The sequence below is a fragment of the Antennarius striatus genome, chromosome 8 (assembly GCF_040054535.1).
Source record: "Antennarius striatus isolate MH-2024 chromosome 8, ASM4005453v1, whole genome shotgun sequence".
NCBI lineage: Eukaryota > Metazoa > Chordata > Actinopteri > Lophiiformes > Antennariidae > Antennarius > Antennarius striatus.
Window position 1 is genome coordinate 19,270,763 of NC_090783.1, and position 20,813 is coordinate 19,291,575.

At 42.2% G+C, this 20,813-nt stretch overlaps 1 protein-coding gene across 1 annotated transcript; it reads right to left on the reverse strand.

Moving 5' to 3' along the window:
- Nucleotides 1-1,604: 1,604 nt before the first annotated feature.
- Nucleotides 1,605-20,363, reverse strand: LOC137600840 (stromal interaction molecule 2-like). Its single transcript, XM_068322692.1, has 12 exons — nucleotides 19,719-20,363; nucleotides 12,395-12,525; nucleotides 10,896-11,007; nucleotides 10,559-10,670; nucleotides 10,313-10,428; nucleotides 6,090-6,267; nucleotides 5,842-6,019; nucleotides 5,525-5,686; nucleotides 5,314-5,414; nucleotides 4,988-5,235; nucleotides 4,351-4,537; nucleotides 1,605-4,198 (listed from the first exon to the last, which is right to left on the reverse strand). Exons 1-12 carry the CDS (start codon nucleotides 19,828-19,830, stop codon nucleotides 2,707-2,709), a joined length of 3,129 nt encoding a protein of 1,042 aa, XP_068178793.1. The 5' UTR covers nucleotides 19,831-20,363; the 3' UTR covers nucleotides 1,605-2,706.
- Between the last annotated feature and the right edge of the window lie 450 nt (nucleotides 20,364-20,813).

The window sequence follows — 20,813 nt, forward strand, 5'->3', positions numbered from 1 at the left end:
ACGTGTGCATTGAAGTTCCCCAGAAGACAATGGAGTCCCCTGGAGGGATCCCATCAAGGACCCCATTTAGGGACCCCAAGAAGGCCAAATACTTGGATCCAGAACCGGGGCTATGCGTGGAGGTAAGCCCCACCGGATCCAACTGGTAACGCTCCACCTCCAACACAAGCTCCGGCTCCTTCCCCACCAGTAAGGTGACATTCCACGTTCCCAAAGCCAGCTCCTGTCGCCCGGGTCTGGTCTGTCGTGACCCCCTGTCGTCACTGCCACCCAAATGGCAGCGCACCCGACCCCATCGGTCTGCACTGCGGGTGGTGGGTCCACAGGGGTGGGAAGAGTTCACGTTGCCTTTTTGAGCTGAGCCCAGCCGGGCCCTGTGGCAGACCCGGCCACCAGGCACTCGCTGACGGGCCCTCCATCCAGGCCTGGCTGCAGACGTGGGCCCCGGGCTTCCTCTGGGCAGGGTCACATTTTTTCCCTTTTCCGTTTTTCATGGGATCTTCTGTAACCATTCTTTGTCTGGCCTTCACCTGAGACCTGTTTGCCTTGGGTGACCCTACCAGGAGTACAAGACTCCCGACAACATAGGTCCTAGGATCCTTAGGGCACACAAACCTCTCCACTACGATAAGGTGATGGTTCCTTGGTTCCTTCCTATCTATCAATCAACCTTTATTTACATAGCACTTAATCACATCAGCAGACATTTCAAAGCACTTTGATGGCAACCCAACAGACACCTCCAAAGCAAGCATAAACGACAGCGGCGGGGAAATATATCTATCTATCTAAATCAAAGCAATTTATTCATAAATGTTTTACACTTGATATACGGTTAGGAATTAAATATAATAAATGTTATAGTAAATGTTTGTATTTTGTACTGTAAAATCTATAAGTTTATTTTCATTGTATTACAATGAGATCTCCATACTGCAGAGGGAATAGGTCCTTTGCCATGGTGTTCTACCGTAGTACTTTCAGTGGTCAAGAAAATACACAAAAAAGGGTCCAATTAAGGTCCAATACGGGGAGTTCATTTTGTTACAATCTGCAAGCAGACCGCTAGATACCACTAATCCTATACACCGAACATTTAACACTGAAACAAAGACATTAATGGGATGGGAAGTCTTTCAATTTTAAATCAAGTTAAAGATATTTCCTAAAAGGTTGGATGCTGTTTGAAATATAACTACCCCAACCCCTACCCCACCCCAAAATGAGCCAAAAAATTGTATAAGAAATAAAAAATAAATAAATACTGTACAATTAATCTCTTTGACATATCCTTCATTTTTTGATAAAGGATATGTATATTGTGTATATTGTCTTAAACATACACTGAGGAGAAAATAAATATTCAGTCATTTCAAAATAATTTAAAGGGAAAACTCAAAATAAATAATAACAAAATCTGTACAAAATTATTGAAAAAATATGACCTGATGATCACAAGAACACAATTCACAAGATACTTGAAGCTACGCCTACATGTGATTTGGAATCTACAAGCCAAGACTACAACATAAAGTGATAGCAATACAGTATATCAAAAACACAGAAAAATTCTCTGGGGCCAATCTAACATGAGATGGATAGACTCAGTGATGAAAACTTAAACAGTTGGGACGAGTTTTCAAACTTCTACTGAGGGTTGTTGAAAAGGTTGCAAATGTGGCCTTATTACAACTGGTTTATAAAATGTTGTATAATCGGGGTATATGAAAAAACAAAAACTTTCATGAATTAAACATAAAATATCTTTTATTTGTATTATACTCCATTGAATACAGGTCAGTATGGATTCCCAAAACACTGCTTTCATTTTCTGTTGTGCATTTTTTACCTGTTATTTCAGATAAATGACATAAAATACTGACTCTACGCCTGCAAAAAATAAAACAAATGATACTTGTAAATACACATCAATAATTCAAGCACTGAATGTGTGCATTTAAATGCACTTTTTAAGTATAGATGTAAAACAGTTTGCATTGAAACTGTTCATTAAAAATAAAAGAAATAAAAGAAAAACACACTAAAAACCAATCCTCGTCCTGTGGATCAGATCGTATCCTTTTTTTAAATTAATCAAAAATGAATTTGTAAAGCAACAGTTCCAAACCTATTGTATTTTTGTTTGTTCCTTGTGAAAAAAATGTCAAACTGCACTAACAGTATGTGTTTCAGATTGGATGATTATGAACATAATGTGTAATCATTAAATGATTTATTAAAAAATTTATTCAAACATTGCCTTTAAGCTTAAAATCATTAAACAATTGCCAAAGCAGTATAAAAGCTAAAAAAAATATCTCATCAAATATGTAGCATCAACCACATTTCTACGTAAGACTTAACATAAAAAATTTCCTGAGTCAAACTGATCTCTTTGTATATGCATATGACAAGTGTTAAAATATTTTTTTATTTCTTGACATGTTTACAGACTTTAAATATCACAAATTGTATTGTAATTCTTTCAGTCTCTCAACAAGATCAAATAATTTTATTTGTTTCTCTGACTGTATAAATGCTTTTTTATGTGGGACGTGACGAATTGAGTTATTTCAGACACTATTGGCACTGAAATTGTCATTTCATAAACGTTGTGTTATCACTAAAAGATACCAGCAATGAAGTAAAGCTCCCCTTTAAGATAAAATTAAATATTAACGAACAGGTAAAATTATATGCTCATTGTCAGAGTTTCTGTAGACCGCTTTGATGTTTGTCTGGGCTTGACTCATTTTTCTTTTTAAAAAGATTTTTTAGCTTTAGTGATTTTTTGCTCTTTTCTTTATCCTTGTGCCCTTCACAAGATGATGCAGGAGAAGGGAGTACGACCCTTGGTGGTTCCACTTCTTCTAGTAGGCTGCCCTGCTGCAAGTTTGGTGTTGATGCAGAGATGCCGGTCAAACTTGTTGGCATGGTCTTGCAGGGCTTCTCTAGGATTCCGTCATAAACAAGCTTACTTAAAGGGTCAAATGGGGAAAGGTCCAATGATGACTTCCATGGGCTTTGTGAAGTTACTGTAAGGTCTGGCTGTCCACTTCGACTAAAAAATAAACTTGAATCAGAGGGCCCTGATTCCTCTTTTGGCAATGACTGTTTGTGTACCTCCATTGGAGGATCTGCTCGAGTCCAAGAGATTTTTCCTGTCGGAATGTCTATGTCATTGTCATCTCTTGGGATTCTTGGTGTTCTTCGTTTCAAAAAACTAGAAGACATCTCAGGTTCATCCCTAAGTATCTTCCTACTTGTCGATGATTGTAAACCAAAATCATACTTATCTGTCGGTGACGAGTAATCCATAAGTGCTTCAGATTTCTCCGTGGATACAATCTTTACAGATGCATTATCTGAACAATGATCCGGTTCATCTCCAGATATCTTTCTTGGTGGTGTTATAGTGCTCCCAACCATTTTATCTGTTGCTAATGCCCTCATGGAGAAATCATACTGGCCTTCCCCTTTATTCCATGGGAGCTTTCTAGAACTTGTGTCAAGGGACACTCCCATTGAATCTCTTGAAATCCTTTTTGGTACTGAATCATATGGATGATCAGCATCATCTTGTACTGTCTTTCTTATTGCACTGTCTATTGAGACTCCCATTATATCTGCTGATATCTTTCTGGTCGTTACATCAGTTGGTTTTTCCATTTCATTCCACAAAATCTTTCTTACATCCAGAGGTAAATCACTTCTTTCTCTGAAAACATTTCTAGGAGTAGAGTCCATAAAATCCCCTGTTTTGTCCCTTTCCACTTTCCAAGTAGGACATTCTGAATCCAACTCATTTGGAAGCCCTTTTCTGAATGAGACATTCATGGGAATTTCAATCTTGTCTTTGGAGCTCTTCCTTGATGTAACATCAATTATAGACTCTTCTTTTGACAAATTTGAAGAAGGGGGTTCCAAAGGACAATCAAACATTTTGTCTTTTGGTGTCTTCCTGATAGAAACATCTGTAGAAGCTTCAAGCTCTTGAACATAACTTTTTCGAACTGGAGATTCAACAACAGAGTCTGTGTCTTTAAGCATTATTTTTGTAATGGAGCTGTCTGAAAGCAGCTCAGCATCATCATGGCATAACTTTGAAGAGGATATGTCAGCAGTGGAACAGGGGAATCGTTTGCTGTGAGGAAGTGAAGTCTTATATTCTGAATCTGAAAACTTCTCTTCAGAGTCTCTGTTAGTAAGAAAAAGGGAGCATAGGACAGGGATGGACAAGGAAGGAAGGAATGACAAAAAAGATGTTACAGATATGTTTAAACAAAATGATTTATCATGAGCAAGGTGTGAAAACAAATTGTACTCTAAAAGACGTGCATGATCACATACTGTTTCTTTAGAGTTTTCAAGAAGCGCCCTTCTTCCTCATCAAAGCAAGTGTATGTGGCCCGAATTGGGATAAGAAGGTCAGGATCCGGTGAAATCATGCCAACCTGTGGCTGAGTGACGATGCCAGGATGACGAGTTCGACATACAGTGGACCCCTTTGATCGAGGCGAACGCGTCATGGGTTGAACTGGAACCAAATAAAGTCAAATAGAAAAAAGTAATCTAACTATAATTTATCCTGCATCATCCTGACCTTGGTTCAGTGGCAGTTTCACACCTGCAATTTTGTTCTACATCAAGCTGAAAAATTTAAAAGTTAGGACAAAAACAAGGTAGGTGTGAAAGTGCCTCTGTCTACCACAATTTCAATACTCAACCGATGCTTAATCATTTGACTTACTAAAAACTTTCACTATATTTGCAGCATAGCATTGATATATCTACCTAATATATGACAAGTGGAGAAAAATAAGACTACCCACCATACGAGACCCGAAGAGTCACTAAATTATTTGAATATTTTATGTGAACAAAATACAATGGCCATGCCACTCACCAGGTCTGAACACGATCGCCCACTAATTGAACAAAATAAGGATCAAATGAAGATCAAAAACAAATCCTTTCTGTTACCTACCTGGCATCTGAGGTAAGACTGGAGATTCTTCTAGCAAATCCTCTAGAGATCCATGGACTGAACTATGGCATGAACAAGATGGCTGGGGCAATCGTTGCAAACCCAGCGAAACTGAGTCTGAGTAGAGCTGAGCAGTGAGTTTTGCCAGGCCTAGATTTCTAATGATGTGGAAGCCACAGAGGCGCTCAATTTGCTGCCAGCGATGAAGACGTTCCCGCAAACAGGCTGTTACTTCAGACAAAGCATTCCTTTGGGAGATACAAACATTTTTGCAACATATACTATACATTATTTATGTATACTGCACAGTTAATTTTGTGACTCACTTTGCCTCTAGGATCTTGTGGTCAACTTGGTCTAACGATGAGCTGTGAGCAACATGGAGTGTCCCGAGCACAGAACTTCTCTTCTTCTTTATCCTCTCTGCCTGCAAGGAATTATAAGTGTTTGATTAAAAATTTGTTACATCTTCTTTCCTCTTTTGCAATCAACTTTTGCAATTAAAACTGCTTTTTGTCTTTCTTTTTCATGAATTACCTCTTCTTTGGCACAGGCAAGCTGTAGTACAGCACTCTGTTTCTTGACATTGTAGTACTGCACTTCCACCTCATGCGTTAGCTGTAGCCATTGCTGCAGGGCCCCTGAGACTGTCCAACTAGCATACATATCCTTTTCTGCCTGCTTCAGTGCTCCCAGTACCTGAGGGTATGGTATCAGCCAAATTTCAGAGATAAGTGTATAGACAACATTGCAGTTACAACTTAAATCACTGTCTTTGAATCTTGCAAAATCCATTGCATGGATTGCAAATATAATTGAATTATACTTCAGAACTTGCACAGTACTTAACATACCTGCTCCAACTCCTCCTCTGCATATCGAAGACGGCTGAGCTCACTAACAGCCCCCTGCCTCAGTTCGTGTAGACGGTTAGCCTCCTCTTGTGCCCCCATGATCTCATCTCTCATTTTATCCTCGAGATTCTGTTTTTCCTCTGCAACATTACGTTTTTCTTCCTGGGCTCGCTCCAGTCTGAGACATTGTAATATCTTAGCACAATCATATATAAACATACAGTAAGGGAGTGATACTAGAGACTTACTGCTCCTGAAGATCAATGAGGCTCTGTTCAGCTCTCTGCAGACTTTCCAAGTCTTTCATCATCTTTGATATGTGGACTTTACTGGCTTTGTTCTGGGCCTGGGCAAACCAGCAGCCTCCCACTCCCATCACCACTGATACAATTAGCAGTAGGTCTTTCATGTAGTTATGTGGGGGACCTATGGTGATATAGATGGTCAAAGGGTAATTCTTTAATAGCTTATTAATAACTATATTAGATGGACGGACAGACAGACAGACAGACAGACAGACAGACAGACAGACAGACAGACAGACAGACAGACACTTTATTGCACATATCCAGTGCTCAGGCATACATAATGAATAAATACTGGATAAACACCAGGAGAAAAAGAAACACTGACACCACAGAACATACCTAAAGACATACACTACACTAACAGACACATACAGCACTAACAGGACATATACTAAACTAAAATATAAACAGTATAAAATAGAATAAAAAGTTAAAGTGAAAATAGCAGGAGGCCCAAATGGTGGGTAAGGTAAGGTTACATACATGAAGAAAGAGTGATGAGTAATTTTATTGACACATACAAGTAGTAAATGGAAAAAATCAAAAAGACAAAAGAAGAACTTTAACATTTCCATCCAACAAAATGTAAAAGTTCTTCTTTTGTCTTTTTGATTTTGTTTTAGCCTCTCAAAGCCCATGTACACACACCCCACACAATTTATCTTTCACAAACAACACAGTAGGAGTGAATCAATAGCTGTCCTTCACAGGCTGCAGAAATCCGTTTAAATTAGGAAATGGATGGTATGGTTGAATGGTATGTAAACTAAAGGAGGAGACCCATTAAAGACAAACATTTTTAGTAGAAGGGTGAGATAGTTGCTGCTTAGACTCCTTTGAATGGAGTTCAAAGTTATTTAGAATGAACACACAACCCTATAAAGAAATACAGTATTTTGTTATTCATCATTATCTTATGAATATCTGTTTTATGATTTTTACGGTCTAAAAAGACTGCATAATTCAGTGGATTCCTCTTAATTTCATTATATACAGTGCGCCCTCGCGCATTCGCGCATCAACACTTGCGACTTCACCTCATCACAGATTCTTGCTAGGCAGTGACATGATACCATACGCACATTCTATTAGCTGATGGCATTCAGAAGTGTGCTACGTTCCGTGAGTCTCGGTCTTCCGTGACACACAAAAGTGCTTTAAACAATCGATAAGAGTGTGGGAAAAGGTAATACAGATAGAAGGTGGTTTAATATCAGTAGGGGAGGGTTCATAAACGTTTAAATTACCATAAATAATAAGATAAATAGTTTTTCGCTGTATGGATGGCAGTAGCTCAATACTCTAGGTCTTCGACCAAAACTTTTGTTGGGAACTGGCTGTGTAGAGGTGCTACTTCACCTCCTGAGCACTGCTGAGGTGCCCCTGAGCAAGGCACCATCCCCTTACAAGTTGTTCATGGGGGCGTACAGTATATATAAACTAGCGGGAACCCATGGAAATTCCACAATAAAGCAATAATATCAGACTTCATACCAAACATATGAAAAGAAATGTATTGGTATTATAAACCAAGCACACCCATCACAGAGTTCTTCCACCAGCAGGCAGCACATCCCGGTCTGACCTAGAACTGGCATCAGTGTCTTTGGAGAGGAACATGAATGAATGAGTAAATAAATAAATATATAAACTTTATAACTCATAAAGAAAGAAACAGACAAACAAATATCCAACTGTCAAGCATGTTTATCAATGGATTTTCGACATGGAGCTGTTATACATCAGAAAATGTTTGGTTTTAACTATGTCCATTCTCTGTGCACATGTAGACACGGGTCACACACACTAACGTCACAGTGGTTTTCGTCACAGGGAGACGCCCCCCAGATAGAAAAAGTTTTGGTTACAGCGTCCACACGATAACATATACCTGGCATTTTCAGAAAACTTCACTTTGGCCAGCATTTTCGTCCCGGATATCTGTGTTGTCTTGTGGACGAAAGGCGTAACCGCAACATAAAGCTTCACTGCCCGATGCCTTACACCATATTGTTCACGTGATTCCTTCTGGCAGGTGTGCCCTGATTGGTTGGGCGCCGCAATTGATTGGGCGCTTGATTGACAGGTAGTGGGTGACACTGTGCGGTTTCAAGTGAGCTTATTCAAATATATAGGTGGGGAGATAACCCGCTGTCACATCTAACAGTGTGAATGTGTGCCATTTCGCAGTGTACATTTGTTTCTCTACAATGGGATTTAAAATACACTATGTATTTTTCCATTCATTAACCATTGGTACCATTCAAAATTCCATCCATCCATACATCTTCCACCGCTTATCCGGAATCAGGTCGCGGGGGCAGCAGTTTCAACAGCGAACACCAAACTTTCCTTTCCCCGGCCACATCCACCAGCTCTGACTGGGGGATCCCGAGGCGTTCCCAGGCCAGTATGGAGATATAATCCCTCCACCTGGTCTTGGGTCTGCCCCGAGGTCTCCTCCCAGCTGGACGTGCCAGAAACACCTCCCTAGGGAGGCGCCCCAGAGCCATCCGCACCAGATGCCTAAACCACCTCAACTGACTCCTTTCCACGCGAAGGAGCAGCGGCTCTACTCTTTGCCCCTTGCAAACAGCAGTGTTTCTCACCTTATCTCCAAGGGAGACACCAGCTATCCATCTGAGAAAGCCCATTTCAGCCGCTTGTATCCGCTATCTTGTTCTTTCGGTCATGACTAATCACTCATGACCATAGGCGAGGGTAGGAAAGAAGATTGAACGGTAGATGGACAGCTTTGCCTCTCGGCTTAGCTCTCTCTTTGTGACAACAATGCGATAAAGCAATTGCAATACCGCTCCTTCTGCCCCAATTCTCCGTACAATCTCACGCTCCATTGTTCCCTCACTCCTGAACAGGACCCCAAGATACTTAAACTCCTTCACTTGTTGAAGGACCTCAACCCCCACTCGGACAAGGCAGTCCACCGGTTTCCTGCTGAGGACCATGCGCTCAGATTTGGAGGTGCTAATCCTCATCCTCGCTGCTTCACACTCGGCTGCAAACCGGACCAGTGAGTGCTGCAGGTCACAGGTCGATGACGCAAACAGGACCACATCATCTGCAAAGAGCAGCGATGCAACCCTCAGGCCACTAAATTGTAACCCCTCCTCATCACAACTACGCCTCAACATGAGTTCCTGTTTGTGTGAATCTCTTTTGGATTTTGTGTCAACTTGATAATCTTGTATTTCAACCCTTATGAATAAACGTGATTTTAAAAATCAAATCAAAATGACTTAACAATACATGAAAACTTAATATACTGAACACCAACATGGAAAAGGTAAACCATGAATGGAACTAGTTGCTCGTGCCTTACCTCAGGCTCAGAGTTGGGGAGGTATAGCTGGTATTCCAGCCACTTTTCTCAAACCTTTCTTACTGCTGCCAGTTTTTCTGTTAGAGTTAAATTAGTAGTGTCTCCATGTGGGTAGACAATGTCTCCTGTGCGTGTACTTTAGATGTTGCCCTTGTCCTTCGTTAAACCGGTTAAGAGATACCCCTGCAGCCAATGTTTCTGTTAAGAATGGAAATTGAAAGGCTTTTGATATGGAATGTTTGAATGAGTCATGGGACTCTGTCTGTCTGCATAGTAGTATGGTGATGCATTTTGTTATCATACACTGATGACAAAACTAACACAGCCAATACACAATGGAACAAAAGTGGTTATTGATGAAACTGTATCTTCTCATTCCCATCCGCATGTCCCGACTAATTCACCATCCTATTTATGCTGACAATCTAGACAAGCTGCCCTAACAACTAACATTACCAACAATGAGGTCTTGTTAACTTTTGTTAACTTTTTACTGAGGGGCAACAGAAAGCATCCTGACTGGTTCAAGATTCATGCCCCGAGAACCATTGATACTCATAACCCATCGCAGCCTGTTCACTCTGTTGTTGTCTGACAGAACATACAGAATTATTGGCTGCTGTACTGTCAGACCACAGAGTAGCTTTTTTCCTCAGGCTGTGGCACTCATGAACTCATCCACCACAAGTTATTGAAAAGTTTACTTTTGTGATGTGATTATATTTATTCATTATTTTATATAGTTTTGGTCTGAGTTTAGCATAGGAATCTATAACTCAAGTTTTGCAACTTGAAAAGTGATGATGGGGGGGCATGTTCTTACGAGTAGGTGGTCCAAACAGAACGACATCCAGAGCTTTGATGTTGAGCTTCTGTTTGTCTCTCTGGTCCTGAACCCTTAGATGGACACTCAGGAATGAAGGCTCATTAGCTGCAATCCTGCACACAGATGTCATAGCCTGTTCAGTGTATTGCTACGACACTTCATAACAACTGACTTGTTTCCACAAGTCAGACGTGCAACAGTAAACAACAGTGTGTCTAGGACATCATCATTGGATTTCATTACCTTGGGAGCGTGTTTCCATTGACCTTAAAATCTTTAAAATTTCTCTCATACTGTGGCAACTCAACAAACTCCTTCAGCCAGCGGAGCACTGAATCTTGAGTCCAATTATGTACTGAAAAATGAGAAATGGAAAGAAGATGAAGTAAGTTATACAGTTTTGAATAAAAGCACACACGCAGGTATGCGCGTGCGCACACACACACACACACACACACACACACACACACACACACAGACACACACACACACACACACACACACACACACACACACACACACACACACACACACACACACACACACACACACACACACACACACACACACACACACACACCTTCAGATGACTTCCAGCCTCTCCATAACTCCTCAACTGTGATATGCTGATCCTCTCTGTGCAAGTTGCTGTGTTTGTTGGTCTGCTGTTGCTTCATGTCTTCAATTATGAACTGCAAGGAGAGGACTTATTTAAATAAAGTTGAAAAGCAGCACACAGCATTAGCTGCACACAAACTTGCCACATATCTGTCTAACATAAATCTGGTGGGTGTTTTAACAGCTCATGTACTCAGATTGCAGTCTAAAAAAAGATTGATTGGGTGTTTTGAGACTGATCATATTTAGAATGCAAGCAGATTTCAGTGGGTGAGAGTGTTTCTATGTGTGTGTTTATTGCTGTTTTGGAATGTGTCCTTGGCAGTAAAGTGGGGCTTCATATGATGACTAAAGTAATTTCATGGCAAATGCAACTTGACCCCCGGGGTACTGTATCGCTGAACTGCATTCTGGATGTCAAATTCATTCTAGAATTCTGGATTTATCACCAATTTCACATAAAACTAGATACACACTCCTTTGGCTAAATATGTATTCGCTCTGAACATGACTTCAATTTTAAAGTAATTACTTAAAACATGTGCAACAGAATGTAAAACATCATTAACATACTTGCACATTTATGTACAGATCTAATTGCAGAGATACAGCACTGTCCACTTTTTAAATTTTTTTGTATTTTATTTTATGTACTGTTCGGATCCCCGATGGGAAATCAAGAATTCACACTCTAGTATGTTAGTCATCAATCAATCACACACATGCATATTAGTGTGTACAGGCCCCTGTAATACACATAACCACACACAAGGGGGCCTGTAAGCATGCAATGGTGATAGAGTGGCGGGCAGCCCATTTGTGGAGCACCCAAATGAGCAACGTGTAAGAGGACTGTGCCTTGCTCAAGGGCATCTCGGCATTGCTCCAGAGGTGAGCTGACACCTCCCACTGTCAGCTCACATTCTCGGTGTTTTATTGGGCGGGGGCGGGAATCGAACCGCCCATCTTAGAACATTGGACGACCCGCACTACTGCCAGCTCTACCACTGAGCCACTGCCGCCCCTTCTACACAAATGTGTGTGAAACGTGCATTTAACTTTGGCTCGTTTTATTTATTTATTTCATTGAAAATAATGCTTAAGTTCTATTTCACAGGTTGCAGCAAAGCAATGAACCAGTGATAGTGTAATGTATAGGGATTCTCATCATTCTTCTCATTTTTCCCCTTAGGTTTTTATGATTCCATTAATTTGGACAAAATAAATTTAATACATTTGAAATGTTGTTTTGCAGATTGTATTCCATCACTGAATCAAGCAAGAACATGTTTTGTGACAGCTACAGTGTATGAAATCTTATAAATTCAAACTGGTTTTGTCCCATGATCAAAAACAAAATCATATAGTCACTATCTTTGAAGAACCATCTGACTCGAGCCAAGGATTACCCAAGGATTTAAGGAAGATAGAAGACAAGGTCATAATGAGTGAATTTTGTACCTCTACACTTTCCTCCACTTCAATCCCACCGTCTTGATCATCGTCCATCATTTGATGAATGCTCCGCAGGGCTTCTAGACTGTAGCGATCTGCTTCGCTCATACATGGCGGCGACACCACCATGCAGGGGTCTACATTGTTTAGGAAGGTAATGAGATATCAGTAGTTATTTTATTGGCTCTATCTATGAAGAAACCGTCATTTCTTTACTGATCTGGCTCAGTTAAGCAGTTTACCCATATAAATCATTCTTTATTTTTTTATGTTCATTGGTCTTATAAAAACACATGCAATCAAATTTACCTGCGCTGCTGACTGTCAGAGAATTTTTATAATGCTTCTCCACAATAAAAATGAAGTTAGGGCCAGCAGTTATTTATTATCTACTTATCACAATGGATTAGATAGATCTTCCTTCTCTTTAAAGTTATCTTTAAAATTAAATAACAGTATACTATATAAACAATGATAATTTATTTTACAGATTTTGAGTAGAGGGTGTGAAACTTGGATGCCCTTCATGTGAACTGGAAATACACAGACTATTTCAGATGACACAGGTTTTATACCACATTTTTGATCAGCTCAAGCTACAGAATCTCATCAAGAACTTTCCAAAAACCCTATCATTTTCAACTGGCTAAACAAAAGTGTTCAAAGCTTTTAGCTTACCTCACCTCATGATACTCAAGTATCATATTAAAATACAAATGAATGACATATGACTCAGTTTTTTATAAGTGTCATACTGACTCAGAGCCCATTTTTGTCCTTGTGACTCGAGCCCTGGGAAGCCCAAACCCTTAAATAATTGACAAAAAATCCAGTTATTTGAAACTGGAGCCTTTATTGATCCTTCTGAATAAACACACAAAATTTCTGTTTGTTTGTTCCTGATGTATTGAAAACAGTTTCTGTCCATGTTCAGACATTTCATACAGCACACATGGACAAAGCGGTTTACGCAGTTTTTACATTTCTGTCGGTTTCACCATGCTGGAAAATGATCAAGGCCATCCTTTCTAACATCAGGGGAAACCTTAGTGCTTTTCCTTTTCCGGGGAGGGGTTGGCATTGCTTCGAGAGACGAAAATGATTTGCCACATTTTTTATCTTTCCTGCACTTTATCTTTCCTGCACTTGTTGCCAACAGAATCGTTGCAATCATTGCAGGGGCAAGAGCTTTTGCCTGGATTAGTGGTGGTATTCCATCTTGCAGAGTAGAACCTGGACGATGACATGCTGGGATGGCTTGCTACAACAAAGCTGAAAGTCTAAGGACACACGACAGAAGAAGAAGCTTTTGCCTGGGCTGCAGTTTCTTCAAGTCTCTTCTGTAGCAGATCAATGCATTGATTACTGCCACTGTAATGATGTGCCACAAAATGTAGATGTACCATCTTCAGGATCTGAAGCTCAATCTGAAGCATCGTGGCAACTGCAGAGGAATAAAGCTGATGAACTGTACAATGAAGCTATGGGAAATAGTAGTTGAAGCTCGACTAAGGGCAGAAGTGAGCAATTGTGAGCAGCAGTATGGTTTCCTGCCAGAAAAGAGTACTACAGAACTATGATGTTTGCAGATGGCATTGTGATCTGTGGTGAGAGTAGGGAACAGGTGGAGAAGAAGCTAGAGAGGTGGAGGTTTGTCCTGGAAAGGAGAGGTATGAAGGTTAGCTGCAATAAGACGGCATACATGTGTGTGAATGAGAGGGACCCAAGTGGAAGAGTGAGGTTACAGAGAGAAGAGATCAAGAAGGTGGAGGATTTTAAGTACTTAGGGTCAACAGTCCAGAGCGATGGAGAGTGTGGGAAAGAGGTAAAGAAGTGTGTACAGGCAGGATGGAATGGGTGGAGAAAAGTGTTTGGTATGATTTGTGGGAGGAATTTCAGCTAAACTGTAATTAGACCAGCAATGTTGTTTGGCCTAGAGACAGTGTCACTGAGGAAAAGACTGGAGACAGAGCTGGAGGTAGCAGATATTTAAGATGCTGAGGTTTTCTTTGGGAGTTACCAGGATGGATAAGATCAGGAATGTGTACGTCGGAGGGACAGCACATTTTAGAGGTTTTGGAGATAAAGTCCAAGAGGCCAAACTGAGATGGTTTGGACATGTCCAGAGGAGAGATAGTGAATATATTAGTAGAAGGATGCTGAGGTTTGAACTGCCAGCTAGGAGGCCTTGAGGAAGACCAAAGAGGAGGTTTATGGAGGTAGTGAAAGAGGACATGAAGGTAGTTGATGTGAGAGAAGAAGATGCAGAAGACATGGTTAGATGGAGGCAACTGATTCACTGTGGCAATCCCTGAAGGAAAAAGCTGAAATGAGAAGAAGAAGAGTATATGCAAAGGCCTTCTCAATAAAGGGTGTGTGGTTGTCTGTGAGATAACACCAGTGTTTTACTGGTGTCCTCAAAGTCATATGACCTGAGTTTATACCTTTCCACAGGTGATCTGGAGTTGGAATCTTGTGCGTACTTGTAGGATTGGAGCACAACGCAGCAGCAGTTAGAACAATTTTACATTCCCACGCTTACATTCCTAGCTTACTATCACCAAGTATGAATGAGGAGTGAATGAATAATGGATCTGATGTAAAGTGTCTTTGAGTGTTCAGAAAAGTGCTACATAAATCTAATCCATTATTATTATTATTATTATTATTATTATTATTATTATTATTTGTCAAAGTCAGCTTTATTGTCAAGTGTGCCATATATACACAACATACAGCACAGATGAAATTGCAGTCCTCTCTGACCCACGGTAAACAGGCAGTACAACACAGGCAGGACAACACAGGTAGTACAACACAGGTAGTACAACACAGGCAGGACAACACAGGCAGTACAACACAAGCAGTACAACACAGGCAGGACAACACAGGCAGGACAACACAAGCAGTACAACAGGCAGTACAGCACGAAGCATTGGACGAAACACAAGGGTTGGTAAACATCTCTATACACTCTTTAATCCCGTAGGGGAAGTGACGTGTGCGTAGTCCCTGAGTTGATTGGGGGAGAGAGAGATAGGTAGATCAGGTGCTGGGGGAGGTCAGGGCAGTGCGAGGGTAGAGTTCAAGGCTATGGCAGGGGGCAAACAGGGAGGGAGTTGAGCCTCCTGACCACCTGGTGAAAGAAACTGTCCTTGAGCCTGCTGGTTCTGGCCCGCAGACTCTGCAGTCTCCTACCTGATGGCAGCAGGCTGAAAAGGCTGTGAGAGGGGTTGGTGGGATCGCCTGCAATGCTGATGGCTTTGCGGGTGAGGCAGGTGTTGTAAATGTCTATGCGGGAAGGGAAAGAGACACCATTGATCTTTTCAGCTGCTCTCACGATGCACTGCAAGGTCTTACGGCAGGAAACGGTGCGGGCGCCGTACCACACTGTGATGCAGCTGGTTAAGATGGTCTCAATGGTGCCTCTGTAGAAGGTGAGCATGATGGGGGGTGGGGCTCTTGCTCTCCTCAGTTTGAGGAGGAAGTACAGGCGCTGTTGGGCTTTTTTGGCCAGCGATGCAGTGGTGCGGTCCCAGGACAGGTCCTCAGAGATGTGCACACTCAGGAACTTGGTGCTGCTGACCCTTTCCACTGCAGCACCGTCGATGGTTCGTGAAGCATGCTGGGTGTGTGTTCACAACAATCTCCTTCATCTTCTCCACATTCAGATGGAGATTGCTGTCCTTTCACCACAAAGCCAGGTGGCTCACCTCATTTCTGTAGGCTGTCTCATCGTTGTTGTTGATGAGACCCACCACAGTCGTGTATTCTGCAAACTTGAGTTGGAGCTGGAAGTCGGTGTGCAGTCATGGGTTAGCAGAGTGAAGAGGAGGGGGCTTAGAACACATCCTTTGGGGGCTCCTGTGTTCAGCGTGATGGTGCTGGAGGTGGTGTTGCCGACTCGAACTGCCTGTGGTCTCCCTGTCAGGAAGTCCAGTAGCCAGTTGTGTATGGAGGTGTTGAGTCCGAGCTGGTCCAGTTTGTGGATGAGCTGCTGGGGGATGATTGTGTTGAATGCTGAGCTGAAGTCAATGAACAGCATTCTGGCATACGAGTCTTTAGTCTCCAGGTGGGTGAGGGTTGAATGTAGGGCAGTGGAGATGGCATCATCAGTTGAGCGGTTGGACCAATAAGCAAACTGAAAAGGGTCCAGGGTTGAAGGGAGGGCAGATTTGATGTGGTGCATGACTAGCCGCTTGAAGCACTTCATGAGGATGGGAGTGAGTGCAACCGGGCGGTAGTCGTTGAAGCCAGATGGGGACAACTTCTTCGGGACTGGGATGATAGTGGTGGCTTTGAGTCAGGTGAGGACAACAGCCTGGCTCAGGGAGATGTTGAAGATCTCTGTAAAAACATCTGTGAGCTCATCAGCACAGTCTCTCAGGACACGACCAGGAATGTGTCAGGACCTGGGACTTTTTTGGCGTTGGTCCTTCTGAGGACTCGCCTCACGCTGTCTGGGGAAAGCATCAATGCCTGGTCGCCAGGAGGGGGTGGACTCTTCTGTGCTGGTGTAACCCCCACTATTCTGGCCCACTCCCAGCAGACTGATGACAGCACAAATTCTTCAGGTTGATAGCGTTTATTGCCAATTCTGTTGATCAACAACAACAACACAGGTGTTTGGTGGTGACTGTATATGGCTCAAGTAGCACAGCTCCCATAACAGGAAATGCAGCAGCGCAAGAGGACGAGCTGCCTGTTTCCTGTCACTTATATAGACCCCACCTGCCACCAGAGGGCGCTATTACACCCAAGGGAAAATTGCATAGAGCCTTGCATAGAATAACCATAATACAAAATAATTTTGACGTACTTCAATCACATTAACAATCCTGTTACACTGGGATGTTGTTGTCTGCCTCAAAGCATGCAAAGAAGTCATTCAGCTGATTCAGCAGAGTTGTGGAGCTGTCGCAGGACTGCGGAAGGGGCTTGTAGTCTGTAATGACTGAATCCCCCGCCACAGGTTCCTGGTGTCTCTGCTGTCGCTGAAGTAGGTGGCGATCCTCCTGGAGTACTGTGTCTTGGCCACTCGGATGCCTCGTGACAGGTTGGCCCTCGCCGTCCTTAGGCCCACCACGTCCCCAGCTCTGAAGGCCGCGTTCCGTGCCCTTAGGAGCCTGTGGACTTCCCCTGTCAGCCATGGCTTCTGGTTGGCTCGAATGGAGATGGTTCTGGTGACCGTTACATCATCCATGCATTTCCTTATATATGCCGTGATGGTCTCCGTGTACTCCTGGAGGTCTGTGGTGTTATTGTGGGTGGCTACGTCTTTGAATACGCTCCAGTCTGTGGTTGAGAAGCAGTCCCGGAGTGCCTCAGACGACCCTTCAGGCCACACCCATATCTGCCTTTTAACAGGTTTGGCGACTCTAATGAGTGGTCTGTGTGCCGGCGTTAGCATAACGATGGTGTGGTCTGTGCCCCAAGGTGGGGGAAGGCACGGGCCTTGTACGCATCTTTATGTGTTGTGTAGACATTGTCCAGGATGTTAGCTCCTCTGGTGGCAAAGTTGATATGTCTATGTAATTTTGGAAACACACTCTTGTGGTTTGCATGGTTAAAGTCCCCTGCCAGTATGAGGATGGGTGGGCTGTCCGCTGCTCACTGATGTGATGGTGGAGATCTTTCAGTGCCTCACTCCTGTTGTTGCTGGAGGTGGGAAGGATGTATACTGCCACCAGCAATATTGCAGAAAACTCCCTGGGCAGGTAGAATGGCCGGTATCTGATGATCATAGGCTTCACCAGAGGAGAACACTGTGTGCAAACCCCAGCAGCGTCGCGGCACCAAGCATCCCTGATGTAAACAGAGAGTCCCCAGCCGCGGGTCTTCCCCCCCCTTGACGAGCGCTCTTGTCAGCCTGGTAACACGTTAGCCGGTCCAGCTGAATGGCGGAGTCCGGGATGCTGTCAGTGAGCCATGTTTCCACAAATACGAAGACACAACACTCATCCACAGACTTAGTTGATGATCGGAGCAGGTGGATGTAGTCCAGTTTATTGTCCAGCGAGCGTACGTTGGCGAGTGTGATGGTCGGGATTGCCCCGCTTCTGCTTCCGCATGTTCCGCCTGTGGCGCTTCACTGCGGGCTGGGAGCAGGACTGGGGGTCGTTGGTTGAGCAGGCCTCCGGAGTAGGCCGCACTCACGCAGCACATCCACGTCTCCTGGGTCTAAGTCCAAAGAAGTTGTTCTGCACATGTCGAGCAGAAATTCACTGGAGTATGAGCGCCTTGGGGCAAGTATACATGACGAAGATGAACGTGACAAAGATGGACAAACACACGGAGAGACAAGACACAAAAAACATGAAAAAGCCGCTGTATCGGGAGAGACAGGAGCCGCTGCGTGTGCACGCACCGCCATCTTCAGCAAAAAAAAAAAAGAAAACCTTTTGTAAAAGAGAATTTTACCTTTTGTAAAAGAATTTTCATATCCGATGCAGCTCCAGCTTAACGTACTGTATAATTTAAATGCAAAACATGTCAAGGACACAGAGTTGAATGTTAGCTTACCAATCTATTGATGTTTCGTTATTTAGAGGCATGTTATACTATTTATTTTGAATTGCTGTATTGAGTCAGCTTTAGTATTCATTTTGATCGAGAGTCTGCTTATGTGCCTATTTGAGACTCCGCCTAATTTTATTACTGAATTTTATTTATTTTATTTAACTGTATTTGTATTGCATTTTTGATAAATACACCTGGCCCAATTGGTTTGCTGATGTGCTTGTGCTTTTCTCTTTTGGATATCATTTATAAAGCACACTTAACCAATAAAAATGTGGATTTCAAATCTTCTCTTCTTGGTGCATTCTATTGATTAGTCATGCACTACAATTTTGTAATGACCTAGAATTCAATTCTTTACTTGGGGCCTTTAAAATGCGATTAATTAGATTAATTGATTAAAAATCCTGTAATTAAAAAGATTTTTTAAAATCGCCTAACAGCACTAATATATATATATATATATATATATATATATATATATATATATATATATATATATATATATATATATATATATATATAATCCAATAACAACACACAAAACACAAACAATAAAACTTTTTACTTCAACTGTACTTTGTCCAAAGAGTGTAGATTGTTTATTAGAAAAACAATTGAGAATAAGTTACATTAAAACCACCCCCATTTATGCGTCATTTGAGAAACAACTTCGTAAACATACACAGGGCAGGAATTGTCCTTTGGCTATAGCAGAAAAAACATTAAAATTCATTACTAGCTGGGGACTATGTCAAGCATACGAGTGAAAGCTGGTTTTTGAGATTCCAAATTTGACATGAACACATACCTGTCAGCTCGAAACTTCCGCCTTCACTGGGGAAAGTAAAACCCTGGAGGTCCCCAGCCACCACAAAGAGCGCCTTGAAGACCAGCAACACCAGAGAAGACAGGAGGAACATTTCGAATAGTAGTGTTGTCACCACCAGCGGTGAAGAAAACTCCAGATTAGATGGAGAAGGAGCGTGTGGGGTATCAATCCCCGTTTAGGAGGCAACCGGTGTCAGTCCTCGAAATGTGTCAGGCGATCTGTTGCTATTAATGGTGCAGCAAGAAATTAGACGTGATTCCGTTTCTCTCCAGAGATTGTACAGGCTGAATTAGAGTACAACACAAAATTCATAAAAGCACACAAACTTCCAAAATGTCCAAAAAGTTAGAATTTTTTCCAAGTTATCCAAGTAGGAGAAAAATGCATAAAAGGTGTCCAGAAGTCGGCAGACAGCTATAAATCCGTACCAGCCATACAAAAAGTTAGAATGAAGATAGCTGATCCATCATAAGTGAAAATTGTTGCTTGTACCAAGCGTCAAAAACGTCAGTATTTGATTGTGCGCGAAAACATCTTCTAAGTTCGATGTGTTTTTGCTAGGTACTTCTACCTTCTTTTTCCAGTTGGAGACCGTTTTGTGTCTTCTTCCTGATTTTACTTGCATCCAACTGGTGCTCCCTCGTTGCTTCTGTCGCTCCTTTCTCCGCTTCTCCTTCTCTGTCAACAGGGCCCCCAACACGATATTATGTTTCCTAAACCACTGCCAAACCCAGCACATGGAGATCATGCATACCAGTTGTCTACAGAGTTGATCCGTGACCTCAATACGCAGTGTTTGGTAAAGCTTCAGTGATCCACAATACCAACGTCACAAATTATTCTAATGATTTCTTTTCTAATTTTACAGCGTTAGCGATCAAAGATACGATGAAGAGTAAGTTCAAGCTGAGAGGCCTCACTCTTTGGTTGTGCAGCTTAAGGTCAATATTGTTCTCCCAGGTCACAGACTGTCGTATTTAACGTTATGACCAGACTGTGTAGGTCTGTCATTTGTATTCTTGTCCAGATCTTAAGATTGGCCTATACACTTGTTTTACTGCTTATATGCTCACA

Coding starts and splice junctions, on each gene's coding strand:
- LOC137600840 (XM_068322692.1), bottom strand. CDS start 19,830: ATGTTCCTCCTGTCTTCTCTGGTGTTGCTGGTCTTCAAGGCGCTCTTT. Junction 11,008..12,394: donor AAGTGGAGGAAAGTGTAGAG/GTACAAAATTCA, acceptor CTCTCCTTGCAG/TTCATAATTGAAGACATGAA. Junction 10,671..10,895: donor AGGCTGGAAGTCATCTGAAG/GTGTGTGTGTGT, acceptor CTCATTTTTCAG/TACATAATTGGACTCAAGAT.